This window comes from Microcebus murinus, chromosome 3, assembly GCF_040939455.1.
Source record: "Microcebus murinus isolate Inina chromosome 3, M.murinus_Inina_mat1.0, whole genome shotgun sequence".
Classification (NCBI taxonomy): domain Eukaryota; kingdom Metazoa; phylum Chordata; class Mammalia; order Primates; family Cheirogaleidae; genus Microcebus; species Microcebus murinus.
The window spans coordinates 54,922,501-54,944,113 of NC_134106.1; the positions used below are offsets into that span (position 1 = coordinate 54,922,501).

General features: G+C 39.3%; 1 protein-coding gene across 1 annotated transcript in view; it reads left to right on the forward strand.

Moving 5' to 3' along the window:
- The window catches only part of MEIS1 (Meis homeobox 1), a 130,094-nt gene that overhangs the window by 29,453 nt on the left and 79,028 nt on the right, over window positions 1-21,613 (forward strand). The window contains exon 7 of the mRNA XM_012764950.3: window positions 1-79. This exon is cut by the window's left edge and continues 33 nt beyond it. Within this exon, the coding sequence (XP_012620404.1) occupies window positions 1-79 (79 nt within the window). The remainder of the gene's footprint in view (window positions 80-21,613) is intronic.

Here is a 21,613-nt window from a genome sequence, read left to right on the forward strand (position 1 = left end):
TCCACTCGTTCAGGAGGAACCCCGGGCCCGTCCAGTGGTGGCCACACGTCACATAGTGGGGATAACAGCAGTGAGCAAGGTAGGAGAGACATTCTCATTCTCTTTTGCTACTTGTTTCATTTTTAAGGGCGGAAAACTCAGAAATGTCTAATTAGTTACTACTTATACAGTTGTTCCCAAAATGCAAACCCCATCTAACTTGAACATCAGTTCGCCTTACTTTATTCTCTGACCCTTTTCTTCTTCTGTGCCATTCTCTCTGGCCAGCTGCCTGTCACCTGGCCACCTTCATAAAACAGGGCCAGTGCGTTGATGGAGGGCAAGATAGAGAAGTAGATTAAAAGTCTGAACGTGAATAAATAGTATGCCACTAATACCCTGCTATACAAAAAAAAAAGTATTATGATTACTTGCCCTTGGAAACGTTTCAAGAGCTCATGAAGAAACACCCACTAGGATGGCAATTTAATGATGTCTCACAATGGTTATAAGGCGGTGGGCCTTTCAGCAACCCATGGTGGACTTCCCTCTCCACTGGGTTGAAACCATTTTTCTGGTTTACTTATCTGAATCTCTTAAGTGCTTGACTTCATTGCAAAGCCAGCCCAAATGAAATTAGGAAGCACTGAAAAGACACCAGATTAATTTGTGCTGTACTTTGAGTGCCCATACCTGTGTGGGAATGTGGGTGTCCATGGATGTGCACATTTGACTGTAACTAGCAGGAAATAAAAGTTTAAACATCAAGCTAGTCTCCAGCAGAAAGGTGAATGAGTATTCGAATATCTTGGACTGCTTTTCAGGAGACCCTACTGTGGTGGATTTTGTGTTCAATTAATGCAATTAAAGTTTAAAAGAGAATTCTTTATCTGAATATAAAAAGACTGCTTTATTGAAGTTGACTCTGAGCCCGCAGTAGGTACATACTTTAAAATCTGGTTTTTATGATCATGTTTCACTAGAGTGCTGTTAGACAACAAAGGAATTTTGTTGTCTAACTTAGTTGAGCTATACCAATTAAAATCGCAAAGTCTACAATGAATTTAGCATGATTAATTTGAAAAAAACAGGAAAGTTGGGGTTTTTTTAGGCACATGTATGCTATTTGCACTGGGAACAACTTCTACAAATATAATTTTAAACATTTGAGACATTTTATTGTTTAAAGAAAAGTTGCTGACTTCATCACAACTATAAGCCTAGTAAAAACGGAGCCCAGAATAGTAAACTAGTTCAGAGCTGAGGCAGAAACAGGTAACCTCTGACCTCTGACTTTTACTGGAAAATGATATGCAGCATAAATCCAAGGGGCCTTTTTTCTTTCAAGAGTGTGTATGTGTGTGTTACAGCATTGCCGTTCCCAACCGTATAGTTAGGGTGGCGTCAGCACTTTCGATAGAAAGTTCTACTTTCATAGCTCCACGTACACTGTGAGTTTTCAAAAAGGTATAAATGGAATCTAAATTCTTTTTCCTGTAGCCCAAAATTGCTACATGGGGTCCCAGCCTACCATTTTGTTGGTCTCTTTTTCTTTTTCGTTTCTTGCTTTTTGAAAACTTATATCATCTGAGAATAGGCAGGCAGTTTAACTGCTGCATTGAAGGTTTGCAAACAGCTGAAATGCCATTGAATTTAAAATTTTGTAATGCATAAGTTTTCTCAAACATAATCTGATAAGAGGATTTTCAGAGGGCGAATACCTAATACCAGTTCTTCCCCTCTGACATGCGGTAATAAGGAGTTAGGCATTTTATATACTTCTTTTTCCTTCAACAAGTGTTCTCCAAAGGCCTATTTAATAATGAATTTGATTGAGACCAGGAGCCATGTATTCCTCACATTACTAGCTTGCCACTTAGAATGTTTCACTTTATATTTTTTCTCTTTCCATTTTTATATTTAAGGCTACCACCTAGTTTTTTTTGTTTTTTTTTAAAGTATTTTTACACAATTTCTTTCATTAGAATGATCTCAGTTGAACCATTTTGAAACCATCCTGGGGTGGCAGGTAAAGTAAGTCTACCCTAGTCCCATTAGACAGAGGAGAAAAATAAGACGTGGATAAGCTGAGTGATTTGTTGAGGTCCCAGTAGCGTCAGATCTAAACTTACAGTTTCTTGATTATGTATAGAAGGTCTTTCTCATCATACCCTCTTTCCCCATCTCTCTACCAGCCAACTAAAGTCAATGACGTCCGCTGGGATGGTTAGAAACTTTCTGTGCGGATTTCCACCCCTCCCCCCATTCCACCAGCCTTACGACAGAGGTGGTGCGAGCCACACCTTCCGTCTTACTTGCTCTTCCTTGTGGCTTTTCTTTGGCAGCGAGAGCTATTCTGCTGAGCACAGAAAGATGCTGTTGGAAGTGTTGCTGCAACAACTTACGCACATTTCCATGCCGACCATGACCCTTCTAAACCTTGTTTTCATCCCTGAGACCTGCGGAGCTGGGTCTTTGTGCAGCCTTCGGATTAACTGTGCACAGTGGCTTTTCCACGTTTTCCCTGTTTGCCTTTTCTGGCAGGCATGGACGTGTAAGCTGTGCCAGCATTTGGCCCGTAGTACATGTCCTAAATAGTTATTTACACAGTTTGAGTCCATTTTAGTCAACTGGGTAAATAACAGCCCTCTTCAAAAGATTTATAAATCCATAAATATGTCTTTATACATACCCAATAGACAGAAATAACTCAATCTGTCAAGAACATATCCAAAGAGGTGTTTCCCCCACAGACAGGAGTAATACATATTTTAAAACTTTCTCCACTGTATTATTTGCACTGCATTTCTTTTTTCTCATTCCTTTTCAATTTTTACCACCACATTATGGCACCTGTGGTACAAAAAAGAAAAAAAAAAAGAAAAGAAAAAGAAATCCCATAGATTTTGGTCCTCTGTTAAATAACCTTATCTTCTGCACAGTGTAGGCATGTAACAGGCAATATGTATCTCAACTTAGTCCTATTCTTTTGCACTTTCAAAATAAATAAAATAAGTTAGGTAGGAAATGTTTATTGTTCTAACAGATTTCAGTAATAGTTCCTAGTTAGAGTTTCAACAATTTGGGGGATTTTGGGGAGCTGATAATTTGCCAGATTAGTAGCTGTGGTGGTCGATAAAATAGTTCTAGTACAAATTTTTACCTAAGCATTAAAAAAAAAAAGATATTCAAACTCCAATCCTGAGCATTCTAAAGAGAATACACATAAGGTATGTAATTAAGAAAATACCAAAGATACTATTTATTATTCAGGAATTTAATGTTTATGCATGATTTACATAATATATCTTTCCCCCAACTCAAATTATTTATCACGACAACTCTTCCTAGGATGTCTACTTTCATTCAATATTAATACTTGTGGCCCCTTGCAGGAAATTGATTCTTTAATGGTGAAGTCCCTTCCAATTGGCATTGAAGAGGGAGGGCTCACATCTGTGTTTGGTTGGGCATTCTGCTGCTGTTGCTACAACATTGATTTTGTTTACTCTTTAACTTCCTCAGAGCACTTCCAAAGATATTAGATGGAATCCTTATTTTATCCCTGGCAATTATTTGCTTTATTTTCCCATTTCACAGGAGAAAGAAGTGATAACTCAGAAATATTGACAAACGAGTAACTGTCAGCGTCAGCTCTGGGATCTTGTCTCTTGGCTTTGTAACTGCTTTAGGACGAGAGGAGTCTGTTTTCGGGACCGCCCAGTCGTGCCTCATAATATGAGGTACACGATGGCAGATAAATCTGTCTTTCATGTGTCTTTTTAAATCCTACTGAGTGTGGCTGCATACTGGTCGTCATCAGGGCCTGCTCTTGGCAGTGTGTGCTCGGCATGGGGGAACCGTAGGCAGATGGGTGCCTCTTCTCACTAGATCAGTTCTCCTTCCCAGCAGGGCTGGCGCAGCCACTCTGTACTTCGTAAGCGACTTCCGCTGTTATGATTGACCACGTCTTGAGTTTGGGCATGTCTCCTTTTGTAGTTCGAAGTCAAGAGAGCTGAATAAATGATAGTAATAAAATAATAAAGTAGGATATTAAGAGCTGTCAGTCAGCGTAGGTACTTCCATCCCCTCACTTTGTGAGTGTGATCCCGGAGGCTCAGAGAGGCAAGGAGACTCACCCAAAGCCACAGGCTAGTTGGCGGTCGAGGCAGGACTTGAACTTGTGCAGTCTGACTCCAAAGCCCAAGCTCCTAACTACGACATCCTATTTGATATAGTACTTTGATGTGGCTTGGGAATGGAAAAATGGATCATTTGACAGACAGTCTTTCTGTGACCAATTTGACAACCCTTTCCCACTTATCTGTACTGAGCCTGGCGCTGTGCTGTCTAATGGCGACATAGCTATGAATAAGAAGACAGAACCAGCCTTAGACTCGGAGAGGCAACAGTGTGCTGGGGAGCGAGAACCTAGGTCTGCATGCTAAGTAGGATGATGACTGAGGTGTTTACAAAGGGGGCATGATAACTGATATGATTAATTGGTATTATGTATTAAGAGCCTGTACCATTTCACTCATTGAAAGAGTTATTGAATTGAGAATAGGAGCATGGACAACAAATAAGGATATTTCTTTTGCAGAACATTTCCCTTTTAAAACTCATCTTCTTTTTCCCTTTTGTGAGAATAAAGAAAAAGTATTATTTCTACATTGAATTTGATGTAAAACATTGCAACCCTAAAGGACTTTAATGATTGCTGGAATCTCTAAAACCCACTTATGAACTTCTTTTTGGGGGACAGGACTCAGATCAACAATAGTGCTACTAAAAAAGGCAAAAAAAAAAAAAAGCAAAACCAGTGTGTTTCTTTAAAGAGAAATAATTGAAAAGCACTGCTATTTCTTTATAATAATGTATCAATAGTTGCAACGCCTTCCTCTCCCCATCCCCCTCCACACCAGCTTTTGTTAGTTCAGGCAACCTATAGGCAGAAGGCAATTCCATTTATTATTGAGGGGAATCTCAAGGCAGTTGTTCCAGACCTGGGAAGCCAGCAGGCAGGGCTGCCTGGGAGGGGGTGGGGAGCAAGGAGAGGGAGGTGGGGAAGGACCACATTAGGTTCCAGATGACTGAGCAACGATTTATATACCAGCTCGCCTTTTTACATGAAGAAGAAAAGTAATAACAGCCCAAACCCAGGCATTTGAAACAGTCAGCTGTCCGATGAATAATGGGATAGGTGGGAAGGAGCTCTCTGATTGGATGTCTTAATGAGCACATTTCGCACAGAGTTTGGGCTGCAGTTCCCCTTGACCTTTGCCCTTTATTGACCAAACTGACACTTCATTTTTCACATACTTCCAATTATGGCTCGGCTTAAGTGTTGCCCTCCCTCCTTTATTTCTTTCCTATGGACAACTTAAGAGTGGTTGAGGCCACAGAAGATATTTTAATTTGAAAAACTACCGTAGCAACTCAGGTTTAGGATGTAATCTGAAACTGCTGTCAGGTTGCAGCTTTTCAGATGAAACTACAAAGTTAATACTGCTTGTTTAGAAACAGTTTTCTTTTTTGAAAAAGAAAATGCGACTTATTTTCAAAACAAAATGTTTGCAATAACCTAGGAACCTTGAAAAGGAAGAAAAATGTTTACAGAATGGTTATTTATTGTTGTTTCATTTGTCTGTTGGTCAGAGTGACTTGAATGATCTCTATTTGCTCACATTTGCTTTTTAAGCCTCGTACCTTCTCCAGGGACATCTTGTATTTCAATGACACTGTAATGTATTTTGACTGATACACTTTTGAGAGGAGAGAAAAGTAAAATATAATTGTGACCAAAACCCCCAGCACTTAGACCATTGCAGTCCCATGTTATATTTAATGTTGGACTGCAAATTAAAGTGTGGCCTTTGCATGTGGTAGCAGGTAAAATAGGAAAATGATTCCTGGTGGGAAAAGTCAGGTGTAAAAAAGGAAAGAGGAAGTTATTATACTCTGCAAATCCCTGTTATCAAAAGGTCTATATTATTAACTTATCAAACAAGTTGAATTAGATGTATAGACAGAAAATTGTCTTCCCAAGAACACCCTGTAATAGACTCACCTTTCCTTTTATTGACTTATCAAATGTGAGTCACAGTTTTCTGTTCTCCATTTGCTTGACTTCTAGCATCATGAAACCAGGTCAACTTAAAGAAAAAATAACTTCATCATCTAAAAGTAGTAACTATGTTTAGGGGCATGAACTTGGCTATAAGTATTTTCATAGAAAGTGCATCTTCTCACTATTAGGCATATAGCACTGGTAAACTTGAGGCCATTGTTTTTCATCTTAAACCACCAAAAAATGCATTTGAAATTATTTACAGCCAAATGAATCTTCCTGTACTGCAGAAGTATTTATCTTAAAAGTGGACCAAGTATTACCTACTTTATTATGTAGCCCTCTAGCATATCATGGCATATTTTTTTACTATAATATGATAATAAAAGAATATGTAAAAGATAGACACAGGTTCTGTCTTTTTCTGTAAGGTGACCCCTGTTACCAAGTAACTGCTTTACTTATGAGCTTATTAAAAACTCAAAAAATGAGCTTTTCATACTTCACAGGCATTGATGTGAAAATGAGCTGTCCTGTGAGTAGTTTTCTTGATCATTTTTAGAACAATTGATTAGCCAAAGAGCTCCTGTCATTAGTTGACATTGACTGATAGCAATTTGTCACAAGCTCTGAAGGTCAGCTAGACAGTTGGAGTTTCAGCTTGTCTTTGATTGACCTTTACTTGATTCCGTGCTCATGTGATTGGGTTTGAATAGGTCTGACCCTCAATTGGAAAAGACAGGACATTAGTCAACAGGGTCATTTCTTATATTTTCTGTTGATTGCTCATTTTTATTTATGTGTGAACTCGTGGTCTGGATTTCTTATCAAATTTTATACTCTTGTTTTTGAAACTTAAGAGGTGTGATATTTATTGTGTGGCCTTAAAGTCACAATTCTGTTTTCTCTCTGGTTTGCATTTAACAGTAGACTTGATATGTGATGTCACAGACATCTGTTTACTGGCCATTGTTACCTGTGCAGACAGTGGAGTTTTATTGTAAGTGATGGATTAGAATATTGTTGTTGCTGTTGTTGTTTTTCAGAAATACCAACTTTGGTGTGACTTGTGGCATTTCTAAAATTGTACACCAATTCTTTGAGTTCCATAGGAATAATTACTTTTGTCTCCTAAGAATCATGCAATATTTTAAAATGAGAATTGAGTAGTAAAAAAATGATATGAATAATGATGTTATGTCAATTCATCATTTAGCTCTTCAGCCAGAGGCATGAAAACTTTTTTAAAAGGTACCTTCTTCCCAGTTTCACTCAGTTGGCTATAAATTAGAGAAGCTTCCCTACCTAGAAGAGCATTAGCCTTTCAGTGAGAGTGGAATATATTGTCTATTGTAGTAGACCTGGAAGTTAATTGTTCGTAATACTCAGTTCTTCCTTTTCAAAATTGTAAGATATTTTCCAAAAATGTATCATATTTAAAAGAATGTATTCCACATGCATATTAATAACATGAACTTTATAGCTTTATGTAAATGATAAAAATGGTGATTTTTAAGTTAAGAAAACTTAAACCAAAACTTTAAAAAACTTAAAAAAATTAAAACCAGGTCTTAATTTATAATTATTTCATTTGCTCCTATGTAAGGCCTGTCTTTTCTCTTGTTCTCCTCTCACCTTCCCTTCCTTTCTTGCTTCTGCACTGGGTTTTAAACTATAAGCAATAACTTGTTTTTCAGGTCAGCTCTCCCAGGCATTCCAGGGCCACCACACACAGCCTGGCACAGCTTAAACATGTGTTTCAGTTTCTACCCAAGAAAATAAATGAGGAGAGAATCCATTGTTCCAGGTGGTGGATTCTTCACATGGTGTCATTCTTGGCAAGGCAGAAGTGAGGAAGTTAATTTTGGGGATGCATCCATTTAACATAGCCCAAGGAGATGAAAAGAGTTTAGAATTATAATCTCTTCTGCAGATGAGCCAATATATTATTATGAGTTGTATTTAAGAGGGGTGGAGAATATAAATTTATACATTTTAGTCAAGTCATCAAAAATAAAGCACTTACTGTGTGTCAGGTGCTCTGTGTAAGGGTCTAAAATTGAGTAGGCCATAGAATTTGCCCTCAGGATGTTTGTGTCTGCTACCAAGAGCATCAAGCATGTGTAAGTGAAATATTCACGAAATACTAGATATTCTTCGGGAAGTGTGAGTGTATTTATTTCACAACATGCCAATGACCCAGACATGGTAAACTTCATGGCCAAGACTGCTGGATGAAACACAAGGTAGTGAGTATTTGGTTTAACTTGCAGAGGGACACCTCTATCTTGATAGAAGTAGAGGCTTTGCATCTGTGAGGCATTGTGAGGTTAGCTTGGATCCAGAGCTCACTCTTGGAAGCTTGGCCCAGTCCTTCCACATGGTCTTGCAGCTACCCAGGGCTTCTGCTGTCTGAACCATTGGAGTCTTCATTGCTTCCAACTCATATTGATCTTCTTCAGGGGATCTTGACATTTTGACGGGGAGGGAACCCCTTTTGCAGTCTGGTAAAGGCAATGGCTTTCTAGTCAGAGCAATATTTTTATTCATATATAAAATAAAATACATAGTACTACAAGGGAAACTAATTATATTGAAAGCCAGTTATCAAAGTACTAAAAATAAAAACAAATTGCAATATGGCAATATAAGTGCTTTGTTAAATAGATCTCAAATAACAACGTCTAGTAGTAATTCTATTGTCTATTACATTTTTGAAGTAGTGATAAATGTAAATAATGCTTTAAGATATTATAATATGTAAATATGATTTCCATTGGGGAACAAAGTCACAGGGCCTGCTAATAGTTCTGTGGTTTGTTACCTACATACATGCTTGATGGAAATGCTAATTCTAATTAGAGATTAGTGTAAATAAAAATGCAACTTTCCCTCTTCTAGTTAAGTACATCCCCTGAATTCTAACTATGTATCCCCGCTTAGGGCAGTTTATGTGGTCCAGGTTAAGAATTTTAAACTTAATTCAAGTATCAGAAGTTGGTGGTAGATGGTTTGTGAATGTGCCGCTGTTCCTTGGTATCTGCAGGGGATTGTTTCCAGGATCTACCTCCTCCCCACCCGGCCTCCCAGTGAGTGCCAGAATCTTCAGATGCTCAAGTCCTTTGTACAAAATGGTGTAGTATTTACATGTAACCTATGCACATCTCCTGTATATTTTAAATCATCTCTAGATTACGTATGATAACCTAATACAATGTAAATGCTATGCAAATAGCTGTTATACTGTATTGTTTAGGGAATAATGACAAGAAAAAAAATCTGTACATGTTCAGTACAGATGCAACCATCTATTTTTTTTTTCAAATATTTTCCATCCTTGGTTTGTGGAATCCATGGATGCAGAACCCATGGATATGGAGGGTGGACTGTACCTTAACTCACATCACCCAGCAAGTTGCCTGTTCTCCCTACTCCTGCCCTTGGACACTTCCTCTGCCCCCCAGTGGATGTCCAACAGATGATGGGTGGACAGTAGCAGCAGTATCTGAGGATCTTTTGAGGGATCATAGGGCTGGGAATGAGGATGAATTCTGAGACAGGGCCCTGTAGCAGGGCTAACTGTGCTCCCCTGGGAGAATACCTTTATGTCCCATCCCCTCCCCATTCAAAGCACTATTCTACCCCTGGGATGGGATTTTCAGCACTGCCCCTGAAGTTATTTTTCTCCCTCATGAATGCTAACACTAATTAAGAATAGTAGTAGAAATTTTGGCTGTTGGCCTGGCAAAAACAAACCCAAACAGTGAATGGATGCCAACCATTTCTCTTTAAAAAAGGTAAGTGTTGTCTACCTCTCATATTGATTGATCCCCGAAGTATAGTTGTTAAAGTTGGGTTTTGCTCAAGTGTCTGGCTTTGCGGATTAGTTCAGTCTTGCAGATATTTTTCCATAATTGCTTAACTGAAAAGCATTCTATTTGATTAGTACAATTAGTTTTGGCTTTCTCCCACTTACTAATATCAACCCATATGCATTCCCTTCCAGACATAGCTCACTTTATTTTTCAACAAAGAATGAAGAAGGTAGAACTTCCTTTTACTTATTTTCATATCAGATGAAAAAGAGAACATGATCTTATGTAGCAAATTTTAAATTTCCTTGACAATCATATATTTTGAAGAAAGGGGGTAATTGAAGAAGAGTGAATGCAGAAACTATTGAATTTGCCAATAGGTTTAGTTAGATTATTAGCATTTGATCAATGCTATCTTTTAAATAATTTTATTCGTTTTAGTTTGAATATTTCCTTGAGTGTCCCTATTACAATGTACCTATGACAGCCAGTACAAGTAGCACCTTGAACATCCTTTTATACTTTGATACCTTGGGAGAAAAGAATATATTGAATTTTGAAATGCATAGATAAATTCTGCCTCTTATTCTAAGAACAGATTTAAGGAAATTAATAAAAGTCTATAGAACACAACAGAGTAAAAATAAATACGTGAAAAAATTAGAATGAAAGGAAAATAAACAAAAAGCCAGTCATAAGGGTAGGACAGAACAATATGAACTATAAGATCATATATACTTACTAGAAATAGTTCATTTGGCTCTGAGCTTCCCAGCGGCCACAATAAAGACTGAAATATATATAATTAGTTACACGATTTATAGCATCTGTGCAAATTGTTCAGAAGAATTCTTTTAATTGGCATCAAGATCTGAAGGAAACTCTCCTCATGTCCTCCCACAGGGAGTCCAGTGAGATGGCATAGACTGGCATCCTCAACAACATCTGTAGGACCCCTCTTACAGTCCCCTCAGCTCCTAGCACAATGCTACCAATAGAATCATTACTGATAGGTTAGGTTCGGTGGCTTATTTCTGAGCCAGAGCAGGAGAATCACTTGAAGCCAGGAGTTCAAGACCAGCCTGGGCAACACAGTAAGACCTTGTCCCTACAGAAACTAAAAAGAAATACCTGTGTGTGGTATTGTATTCTTGTAGTCTCAGCTACTCAGGAGACTGGCACAGGAGGATCCCTTGAGCCCAGGAGCTCAAAGCTGCAGTGAGCTATGATCATGCCACTGTGTTCCAGCCTGGGTGACAAGAGGATGGAGACCCTGCCTCTAAAAAAATTTAAAACATACTTGCCCATAAATATTTGATTGAGTGATTTGATTAGATAATCTGTAATTATAGTCAGCCCATTGTTACTTTTAACTCCTTGATGTCTGACCTAGTCTTGATTTCCATGGTTGAAACGGATGACAGCCCGTCCGAATGTGACCCAAGGTGCTGATTATTTGGTGATGCAGTGAGGCCTTTCTCCACTTGGCTATCTCTTCTGACTGTTTTTGTGGTGGGTGAGCTCCATTTTCCAGTCTTTTCTCTCTCCATGTGGGGCCTGGGATGGAGATGAGAATGCTACTGTAGCTTTGGTTATTGTCCCCTGAAACACGGTTAATGGAGCCAGAGAAATTCAGACAGACAGTGGTTAAAATGGACATGCTGAGGGGGGAGCTGGATGCCAGAACGGGAAGATTCAGGAGCCATGGTCCTTAAACTAGAATGTTCTGAGTGAGTGTGACTTAGCCTATACAATTGGAGGGGGCTCAGCTCGGAATGGTTTACCACATTCTAGCACCAAAAACATCCCCTTTGGTGAAAGGAACAAATTTAGTACAAATAAGAGCATTGTTTGATTTTGTGATTTTTAAGCTTATGAGAGGAATACTCCCACAGGTAAAAGAGGTGGAAACAGAAATAGCATTATGATGATGATAATGAGCATTAATTAAATGTCCATTGCATACCAGCCCCGTGCTAGACGTGAGCATTCAGAGTGAAAGAGGTCATTTCTGGAATCAAGAAACTGAGTCCAGTGGAGGGGCAGGCGATTAACATGCTGCAGGTCAAGTCTTCCGAGTGAGTGAGCTCAGTGTCACGTGGAAGGAGAGGGACGGCGGCTCACGCACGGGTGGAGATGCAGCAAGTGCTGGCACCGGAGTGGCCTCCCCCCTGGTCATTCTGGGGCAGGCATCCTTCATCGGTCGCAGCACCCTTCTTGTTGGAACACAGATGTGGTGCTTCTCCACACAGCACCCCAGGCTACCACTACCTCGTCCCGCAGAGTTAGCCCTAGGAGAAATCGGTTTTCTATTCCCGATCTGCCACCCAGCCCTCCTAAGGGAGTGAGTCTGTGATGGAAATCTGGGAGAGATGGAGAAGAAGAAGAAGGTGTAAGGCAAAAAAAAAAAAGTCAGTTTGTGTGAACGGGCAAAGGAGAGAGAAAGCATGGCACTGTGGAGTGGCTGTGTGCGCCTCCGCTTGAGCAGAGAGCAGGGTGCGAAAGGAGGAGTGTGAGGCGAGGCCTGAGAGGGAGCAGGGGCTGGAGCTAGAGCGACCGCACATGGCATCTTAAGGAGCTGGGCGTTTGTTTAGGAGGCAGTGGGGAGTCTTTGGAAATGTTAGGGTTGTGGCGTGTCAGTGTGAGTCAAGGAGGAACCTGGAAGGCTGGCACAGCACCACAGTTATTCAGGAAGGTTGCAGATCTTTAATAAGGCAGAGGGAGGAGGCTGGAGGGAAGGGCTTTGAGCCCTTTGAGGGAGACCGGACCGATTGAGAGGCTGAGTAGATGCTGGGAGCGGCGGGGATGGGTCTGGCACTATGCCAGGGTTTTGGAATTCTGGCTCTATTTACTGCAGGTCCCATCCGACATGCTCATGGTCTTCTTCTCAAGTGTAGCCTCACCTCTCTAGACATGGGGAAGAGGCAGCTGGTCATTGGTGACTGTGGCTTTCCCCGCACACCCTTGCTGGGCAGAAGTGACACTTTTCCCACCCCCTTCCTGAGCGTGGCTCCCAGAAGTCCCGCTAACTCTGCTGCACTGTTTTCCCTCAGAGAAGGCTCTGGCTCCATGGAGACCAAGGGCCGGGTTGGAAAGGAAGAGGCCAGCTAAGCTGTCATGGGAATTTGGTGACTCATTTCATCAGTTTACTGCTCTGAAAATGAGGTGACTTCCCCCTTTGCTTGACAACTGATTGATGAACATTTCCTGAGTATTTATGGAGCAGAGGCTTTGCTCCATGGGCCTTCATGTTTATGAGCTCCCAGTGGATTCTAATCCTGATGTGCTTCCGCCTTTTCCACTTCCCGGCTGCTAATTTTTCTCTTTATGTAGAATCTTCAAATTACCTGCCCAAGCCTTACTAGAGCCCAGAATTAGAAATGGTATCCTCTTGTGCTTGCAGGTACAACCCTAGTTACCTTGAATTTTTGCCAGAATGTTAAAGAGTGAAGGATACCTTTTTATACTGAAACAGTATTAATTTGACTAAAAGCACCATCACCTGGTACGTAGGATGTCTACATTGAAAGTTGTCTTTAAAAATAGCTTCGTTTTGTGTGTCTACACAGTTTTTGTTGTTGTTGTTTTTAGTTTTCGCTTTCTTTTCCAAGATGTGGGTTTGTATATTTTTAGAAGTATTGCCCTTTACTTTGTTTTCAGATATCCTGATGCTGTTGATAGAAAAGGAGTCCACTTTGGAAAACATTAATTGCTCCACTAAATGATGGAATGTTAATAAAAGCTACATGGCAAGAAGTAGAAGCACTGCTTTTAGGCCCTAAGAATATCCTTAGGCTTATTTTTCATAATAGAAGTGGAAGCAATAGGGTTGCATTATGTGGATCAGAGTCATTGTCTTAGATACTAACCATAGTCCTTAGATTTAATTTTCATATTTCAAATGGAGGCAGTAGGTTTAGCGTGTCTTACTTTGCAGCTGGAACAGATTCTATTTTTAATCTGTAAGTTGCATATGGCATGGAGCCATGTGTTGCCCGGATCCAAATATATAGCTCCTGTTGATATCAGTGAGTTTCGTGAAGGATTGGGAAGAACTATGTGGTCTTTATGCCAAATATCTATGTGACTCTTTAGAATTAAACATGTTGAACAAATTATAGCACTTTTCAAATTAAAAGGAAGTGTTTTCTAATGTAGCAAGCATGCTGGCTTAAAGGAATAATGCAACAAGTCCAAATACACACACACACACACACACACACACACACAACTGTAGAATTGGTTTTCAGGCAGAGAGAGGCAACTGGGCTCAGGAACTTGGCTAGCACAGTAAAGAAGATGGCTGTATTGAGCTATACAAAATTGTCTTTAAATAGAAAAGATAAGAGGAGAAAGGCTTTTCTTTGGATTGTACCTGCTCATCGGGGCACATGTTATTGTTGGTGAGTAATTCTAGCAAAAGCCCTCTCATACTTCCTCATTCTTATTGCCCCAATGGTGGGAATGGAATGGCAATATTCGTTCAGAATTGACTAATGTTTGCACCTATAAATAATGTACTCAAATCATAATCATTATAACAAGATTGTTTGATTACCTGGCAATGGCCTTGTGCTGAGATAGCTTTTGGATCACCTGTTCATTGGAAACATTTGACAGACCTCATGTTTATTATCCAATTGAACGTCAGTAGCAATTATAGCTAAAGATAAACAAAAATGCAAGTACTTGTTGACCTTGACTTTTTTCCACAAGAGATTGGACTTGATGGCTCTATTGCAGTTGAACTGATAAGGGTTATAAACAGTAGTTTAAAGAAAATGTTTTATTCCCAGAGGAAAATATCCTATTTGCTGTGGGAAATGGCAATAGACATATATACCCTTTGCCAGATTTTCTGGGCTGTGGGAAAAGGATATTGGGGGAAAGCTTTTTTATGGCTTTGATGTATATTTGCATAGATTGTTTTGTGAATGGTATAGATGGTAGATTGAATATAATTTTAGAAGAAGCCAATGATGTTTCTATGATTTATGATACTTAATAATATTGGTGTTTTTTAAGCTATCATGTTATTATAAGATTGTGTTTCAGAGATGAAGATCTTGTAAAAATGTAGTAGACTTATGGTGCCAAAATGCTCTTTCAGATTTTAATTAAAAACATAAAAGTGTCATTGGTTAATATGATCTCACTGGGATCAAAGAGATAGAAAATTGACCCAGTGAATGGTCATGGGACATTCCAGAAATGCACTGTGGGATGTGACAATCAGCACTTTTTTGGGGCACAAAATCTTAAGTTCCAGGTTTGAATCAAGAAACCCTGGGCCATAAAGGATTCCCCGTATTTTGGTGAGGCTTTAAGCCTCAGTGACCTGCCCTATTTGCTCCTAAAAATTCCACTGCATTTTCCTTTAGAGGAGAGGTACTTTGGCTCAATGCCACCAGCTTCAACTTTTGCTCTTAAAATGTTGTTTTGATGCATAGTGTAGTGATGGCTGAATTGATTTCTGTGCATAAACGGTGGCCTAGATTCTTGCCCTGTGGAAATCCATGGAATTAAGAACTCTAGGTTCCCGGAGTGATAAGAGGTAAGCAAATGATTAGATATGCATGCAGGGAAAATGGAAATGCTCATAGAATAGAAATAAGGGTCTATATAATTTGCAAGTTTAATGTAAATGCAAGCCGCTAATACAACTAATAATTTAATGCTAATATGTGAGGGTAAGTAAATGTAATTCTAATCATTTTCTATTTGGTCTGCTCTCAAAGAGTTCTGAGCAAAAATGTACTGTATTGAAATATTTCCCTGGCTACTTAGTATGAGAATATGGTCTACCAACAACTGTGGCCCTGATGAAACCTTTGGGCTACTAGTGACTGAAATTTCTCTCAACAGAAGTTTGGGACCATTTGAGAGAGCAGAATCTAAGTCAGGTTTTCTTGTAAGGAGGTTTAGAAAACTGGGATATAATGGGACTTATTCAACAGATATACAAGCTGACATCTAGCCTGATACGCCCTTTTAAGTATTCACTGGTATTATTTAATAATAGAGTGTATTTTTTTTAAAAAAATGATTGTTTAGTCTATTTTTCAAAGTACAGGTTTCCTCTTGAAGATAGACAAGTTTTGAATACATGTCTGTGAGAATAGGTCTTTTGAATGAAATTTACAAATTATAGGTAAAGAAGTCACACTGCATGTAACCAATAGGAAATTTATTGCTGCCCCCCCAAAACAACAGCAACAGAAGAGAAGAGTTCCATTCTCCTCTGTCTTCTTTGCTAGGTCCCATTTCTTTATTTGTGAATTTCTTTGGAGAATAACTGCTTGCTGACCTCCAATTTCCTATGAAACTTTTGTGAAGAACAGTGAAAATCTCTGCACTGACAGATGCCATTGCAGATTATTATGATGTCCATTACTTGGAGAATGAAATTAGGAAGAGTTTATTTCTGACATGGCACATACTCTCGCCTGCAACAGAAAGACGGAAGCCTAGAATCACTGTAAAAAACACATCCTCGGGATTACTGGTGATTCTTTGGTCGATACATTAGAAATGAGCAGAGGCGAATCAGCTGCCTCGGGCACCCTGGTCCCCTGCAGCAGGAGGGCAGCCCAGGACTCACCGCTCAGGCTCCTTTTGGCTGCATGTAGGTGGGGGGGGGGCTGTGGGAGGGGGACATCCTGCATTCTTCCTAGTAGTCACTGAAGGATGTGGCAAGGACATGAATTGTTTGTGGCCGGCTCTCTATCCTGGCGCTACCAAAGACTTCTGCGTTTATCTGCATTTTTCTGAGCACCAGTTGCTATGTAACCACCTCCCAGGCCACTTTGTGGGAAAGCTTTCTTTATGGTGGATGATGTGGCATTTCTTGTCACTTCCTCAAATTCCTTCCTGCTGCCTATCAGCATTGCTCTGGACTTATCGGGGTTGAGCTTCAGCCAGCTAGAGCTAATCCAGGTTCCTATTTCAGAGGAGCAAAATGACAGCAATGACGCTGCCATTTCTCAGCTCGTGTGTGACGCGGGATGCTGGGGAGGACGGAGCAGAAAGAGGAGGGTGCAAGACTTGGGGCCCTTGGCTTGATGTTCAAGCCTGGCACCTTGACCTCCTCTGCATTCTCATCAGTCTTGCTTCTCCGTAAGGCTGACAGCACTATTTATTTTGATGTGTAGTTGGACTTAACGTTTCCAACTCTAACCTAAAGAAATAAGTGGCATTTGCCTGAGACTGGTTTTATTCCTTCCACGAAAGTTGACCCTGGCAATTTTGAGCCTCTTAGAGAAAGTCGTATGACTAGGAATTTAAGAAATCAGAGACCTGTGGCTCTTTTGTTCTGTTCTTCCATTATTTAACAAATATTTGCTGAATACCTACTGTGTGCTTTGTACAATGCTAGGTGATGGGAAAATTTTCAGACAAATACCTATTTTTTCGTGCTTTCAGTTAATAAAAATGTGACCACTCACATTAGTTTGTGAGCCAAACACCACCATTCTTGTGGCAGAACAGATATTCATGTGTCTACTTGTTTTTTGTTTTTTGAGAAAGAGTCTACCTCTATCACCTGGGCTAGAGTATAGTGGCCTCCAGCTCCTGGGCTCAAGTGATCCTCCCACCTCAGTCTCCTGAGTAGCTGGGACTATAGGCTCACGCCACCACAATCAGATAATGTTTCTATTTTTAGTAGAGACGTGGTCTCGCTCTTGCTGAGGCTGGTCTCAACTTCCTGACCTCAGGTGATAGTCCCTCTTAGGCCGCCCAGAGCACTAGGATTATAGGCACGAGCAACCGTGCCGGTGCCATGTCTCTATTTTATAGGTAAGGATTACCTAAGGTCTGACAGGGTATAAGTGAGAGAACAACAGGACCTAACTCAGTCAGACTTTTCAACGCCAACAACTTTCTTCTGTACCAGGTTAAGAAGTAACCTAGTAACTGTTACCTTCTTGATCCATTTATTTCTGAAATGCCTCTACCAGTTCCCTCTCTCATTAGAAAAAGAAGAAGGAATGACATATTAGGAAGGATCTTTAGAAGGAAGTGATCAGGCACTGCTTAGCATTGCATTTCATGTATTCATTTGTTTACTCATTCATTCGTGTATGCGTTAACTCACAGAGTACCTCCTGGTATACCAGGCACTGTGCTAAGTGCTGGGATGACAAAGATGGATAAGACCAATCCCTGCACTCAGGGACTTTATAGTCCAGTGTCGGATTCTCCCTTCACCCTCGGTTAAGAAATATCTGGAACAAACATATTTCCTGATGCAGGTTCTCTTTATGATTTACCTGCTGTCTCATTCAATATGGTTAATGCTCTCCAGCAATTTTCAGGCATGAGGAGGTTTCAGTGTATGATCAGAACCGAAAGAATCTAATATTGGCCTCTCCTCATGGAAAACAGACTTTCGATCAGATTTCTACATGACATAATTTAACTTTTGGAGGCCAAGGGATAGCCTAAACTTACCTGTAAAATGGGGGTAGCATTAGTACCTACTTACAGGATGGTTGAGAATAGTAAACACATTAATATATTAGAACTACGAGTCATACCTGGCACATGGTAAGCATTACGTATGTTAGGTGCTGCTATCATCATCATCATCGCCACCACCATCAGCAGCAACAGCAGCTGGTTTATTTTTCTCTATGGAAAAGAGAGACTCTGTTTAGGACCGGTGCTCATTTCTGGGCATGAGTGATGGCATAACAAGAAATTGAGAATCTAGTACTATTCCCAAATGGGTCTTCATTTTACAGCAGAGGTTGTTTGTCTGCCCTTTTGTGTCAGGACAGAGGGCATTCTAAACGTAGTGGGCCACTGAGATTTCCACTCATGCGGACTCCCTTCCACTGTCCATCACTCCCAAATGTCCCCCAAGTCTGCCACTTTTACCTGAGGAGACAATGGCAAGGAAGTGAATGATTAAGAAGAGACATAGACTGATGCCATTCTTACCACAGGCCTTTGGTCCCCTGGATTCCTTTTAAACAACTGCTCGTGTTCCCTCTGCACCACATGGTAAAGTGTCTGGGAGAAAGTGAAGTTTGCTGTGTCAGTCAAGATGTTGTGCTGATGGTGTACCTCCTTTTGGCAGTCAAAATGGGTTAGAGTTGAGGGTCCTCAGGGGTCCCCAGTTAGAATGCGGAATGTATTTGCCCACCAACGAAGTTTCCCTTTGCATCTCTGGTCTCATCCTGTCATAACCACCTTTGGTCTTTGAAGAAGCTATTGGGCTGTATCAGGCCTTTGAATTTCAGGATGGCAATGTTATTGGTACATTTTAAGATAAAAGAGAACAACTCTTAGTATTACAGAGAAACTTTAACAAATACTGTATGTATCTTAAGGACTAGGATTCTAGCAATTACAGTTGGTAAAATGACATTCAAAACATCTCTTGCCTATTAATAGTGAATAGGAAAGTTTGATTCTGGGAGGATTGGAGAAGAAAAACTAGATATATAAGGAGGGTTTTTTTTGTTTGTTTGTTTATAGAAAATCAACTCTACTACTTCCTTCTCCTACAAAGTTACCGGTAATGCTGACTACCCTTGCTCCCTCTCCCTCCTCTTAATTGCTGTTTATGTCTCTCCTTGCTCTTCTTTATGGGTACAGTTTTGTAGCCTAATTATGATGATAGCATAGAGAGTCCACTTCCTATTTTGACTATTTCCATTTCTTTTTCCATTATTCATTTTCTCATGGCACAGTAAAGGACTTGAATTTTTGGTATTAGCTGCAAACCCATCCCTTTTCTGGGGAGGTATAGTTGGTTTCCTAACAATCACATGATCCTGTCCCTTTTAAAGAGAGAAATTTCTCATACTTGTGGCAATGACTGTGTTCCATTGGGCACCATATAGTGCAAATGTCCATGGATCCTCATACCAAAGCCTAGAATGTTATATAGAAAATAAAAAGTAAAGGGAAAGATTTGTGGAGCCTTGCATTGAGATTCTATCCCATATATTGTTAATTAGCCTTTTCCCAATTTTTTATTATGCATATTATCATACAACAGAAAAATAGAACAAAATGGTACAATGAATACCCATAACTCACTATACTGTTTCAACAACTGTTAACATTTTGCCGTATTTGCTTTGTCTATATACTTGGATACACATACATATGTGTATATATTATTATATAGTTTTCTTCAGTAAAAAATTTAAGAATCCATGATTTCTGAGAAGACAGATATTTCAACTATACCTATATTCCCCATCAGAGTGTTGAATCACTTATTTTGGTATCTTGGAAACAGTTGCTGAAACATCAGGAGAATACAGTTATGCTTGACAATGTGAGGATCAGGTCATGGTGATCGGTTTCTATTTTAAATATTTGTTTATATGCATTTATGCTGGGAACTTTTAAGTGTCTTTCTAAGAGGCTGTGTGGCAGATTTGCAAGGCATCTGTCCTTGGAGTGCAGGTTGCATCCTCACTCAATAACTTATAAGCAATGTGCTTTAGGTTGCACAAATCATATAACCTTGCAGGGATGAACTTTCTTTTATAAATAAAAGACGTTGGGTTAGGTGTTTGAAATGTTTCTCTTTAGTTCTGAAATACTGAAATTCTAAGAACCAAGTTAAAACTTTGCTTACAAATCTAGATAAAATAAATAAACTTCAATAAACATTTTACACAGAGATGGACATTTGCAGAAGGTAAAATGCCATACAATTTCAAGGTTAATGAGTAGATTCTGAATCTAGGACTTGGCATTGGTAATTGTAATCGAAAAGTAGTGAACATCCTCAATATTTGAGTTATCAGAGTACCTGGATGCAAAGTAATATTATGGATTTGGTTCTTTTGCATGCAGATATAGCTGAAAAGGTCCAAATGCATAATTAGCTTTTTGATTAAATGTGGAACATATAGCCATTTTATGTGGTTATTAATGAAATTTCCAAGTGATTTACTTATTTAAATATCTGTATTTGGCTTTTTTCCCCCCAATATGCTTTATTTATGCTGGAGGACAGGTGTGGGTCAGGAATAACTGAGATAAATGGATTAATAGATTATATGAAGTGAAAGATCATTTTAGTTAGATCATGTATGAAGCTGTGTTGCATGGTTTGTGAAGAAGGGTTTTCATGTTTTTCTCCTTTGATAAAATGAATACTTTTGAGAATAATATGACAAGGTCAAAATAAACAATGAACTTCTGAGAAATTATCTTTTCCTTTTTCTCCTTTCAAGAATTGATGAATAATTTTTTTATCTACTGATAAAAATCAGCTGACAATATCAGCATTTGCTTATTATCTTGTATTTAATCTATGGATAACAAGGTGAATACATCTGTTCCAACACACAGGGGTCATAGAACCAGTCTGATATTGGTTAGTGAAAATTTCAGCAAAATATTGTTAGTATAACACCTGCTTTAATAAATGGTATCAAAAGTGGGGAGGTAAGGAAGATGGAGGTGTTCTCTTTCTTGCAAATGTAAATATATCTTTTCTGTTTATCTGTCAGTCTTGTGTTTTCTAAGTTAATTCTTCCTAAAGTTTTTTGTTTTTAACTATTTGATGAGAAGATTACATACTGCTATGGGCCAACTAAAAGGGATGTATTATTTGAACCTCTTCCATTGTTTTTAAAATCATTGTTTGTGTTGTAATCCTTTCAAAGAGCTAGCCAGTAGTTGCTTTCCTGTTTAAAGAGTAAGCTCTTTCCATTGGCAGATCACCTTCATTTAATCCTCTGAAAGTGCATACTTAATTCTTAGCAACAATACATTT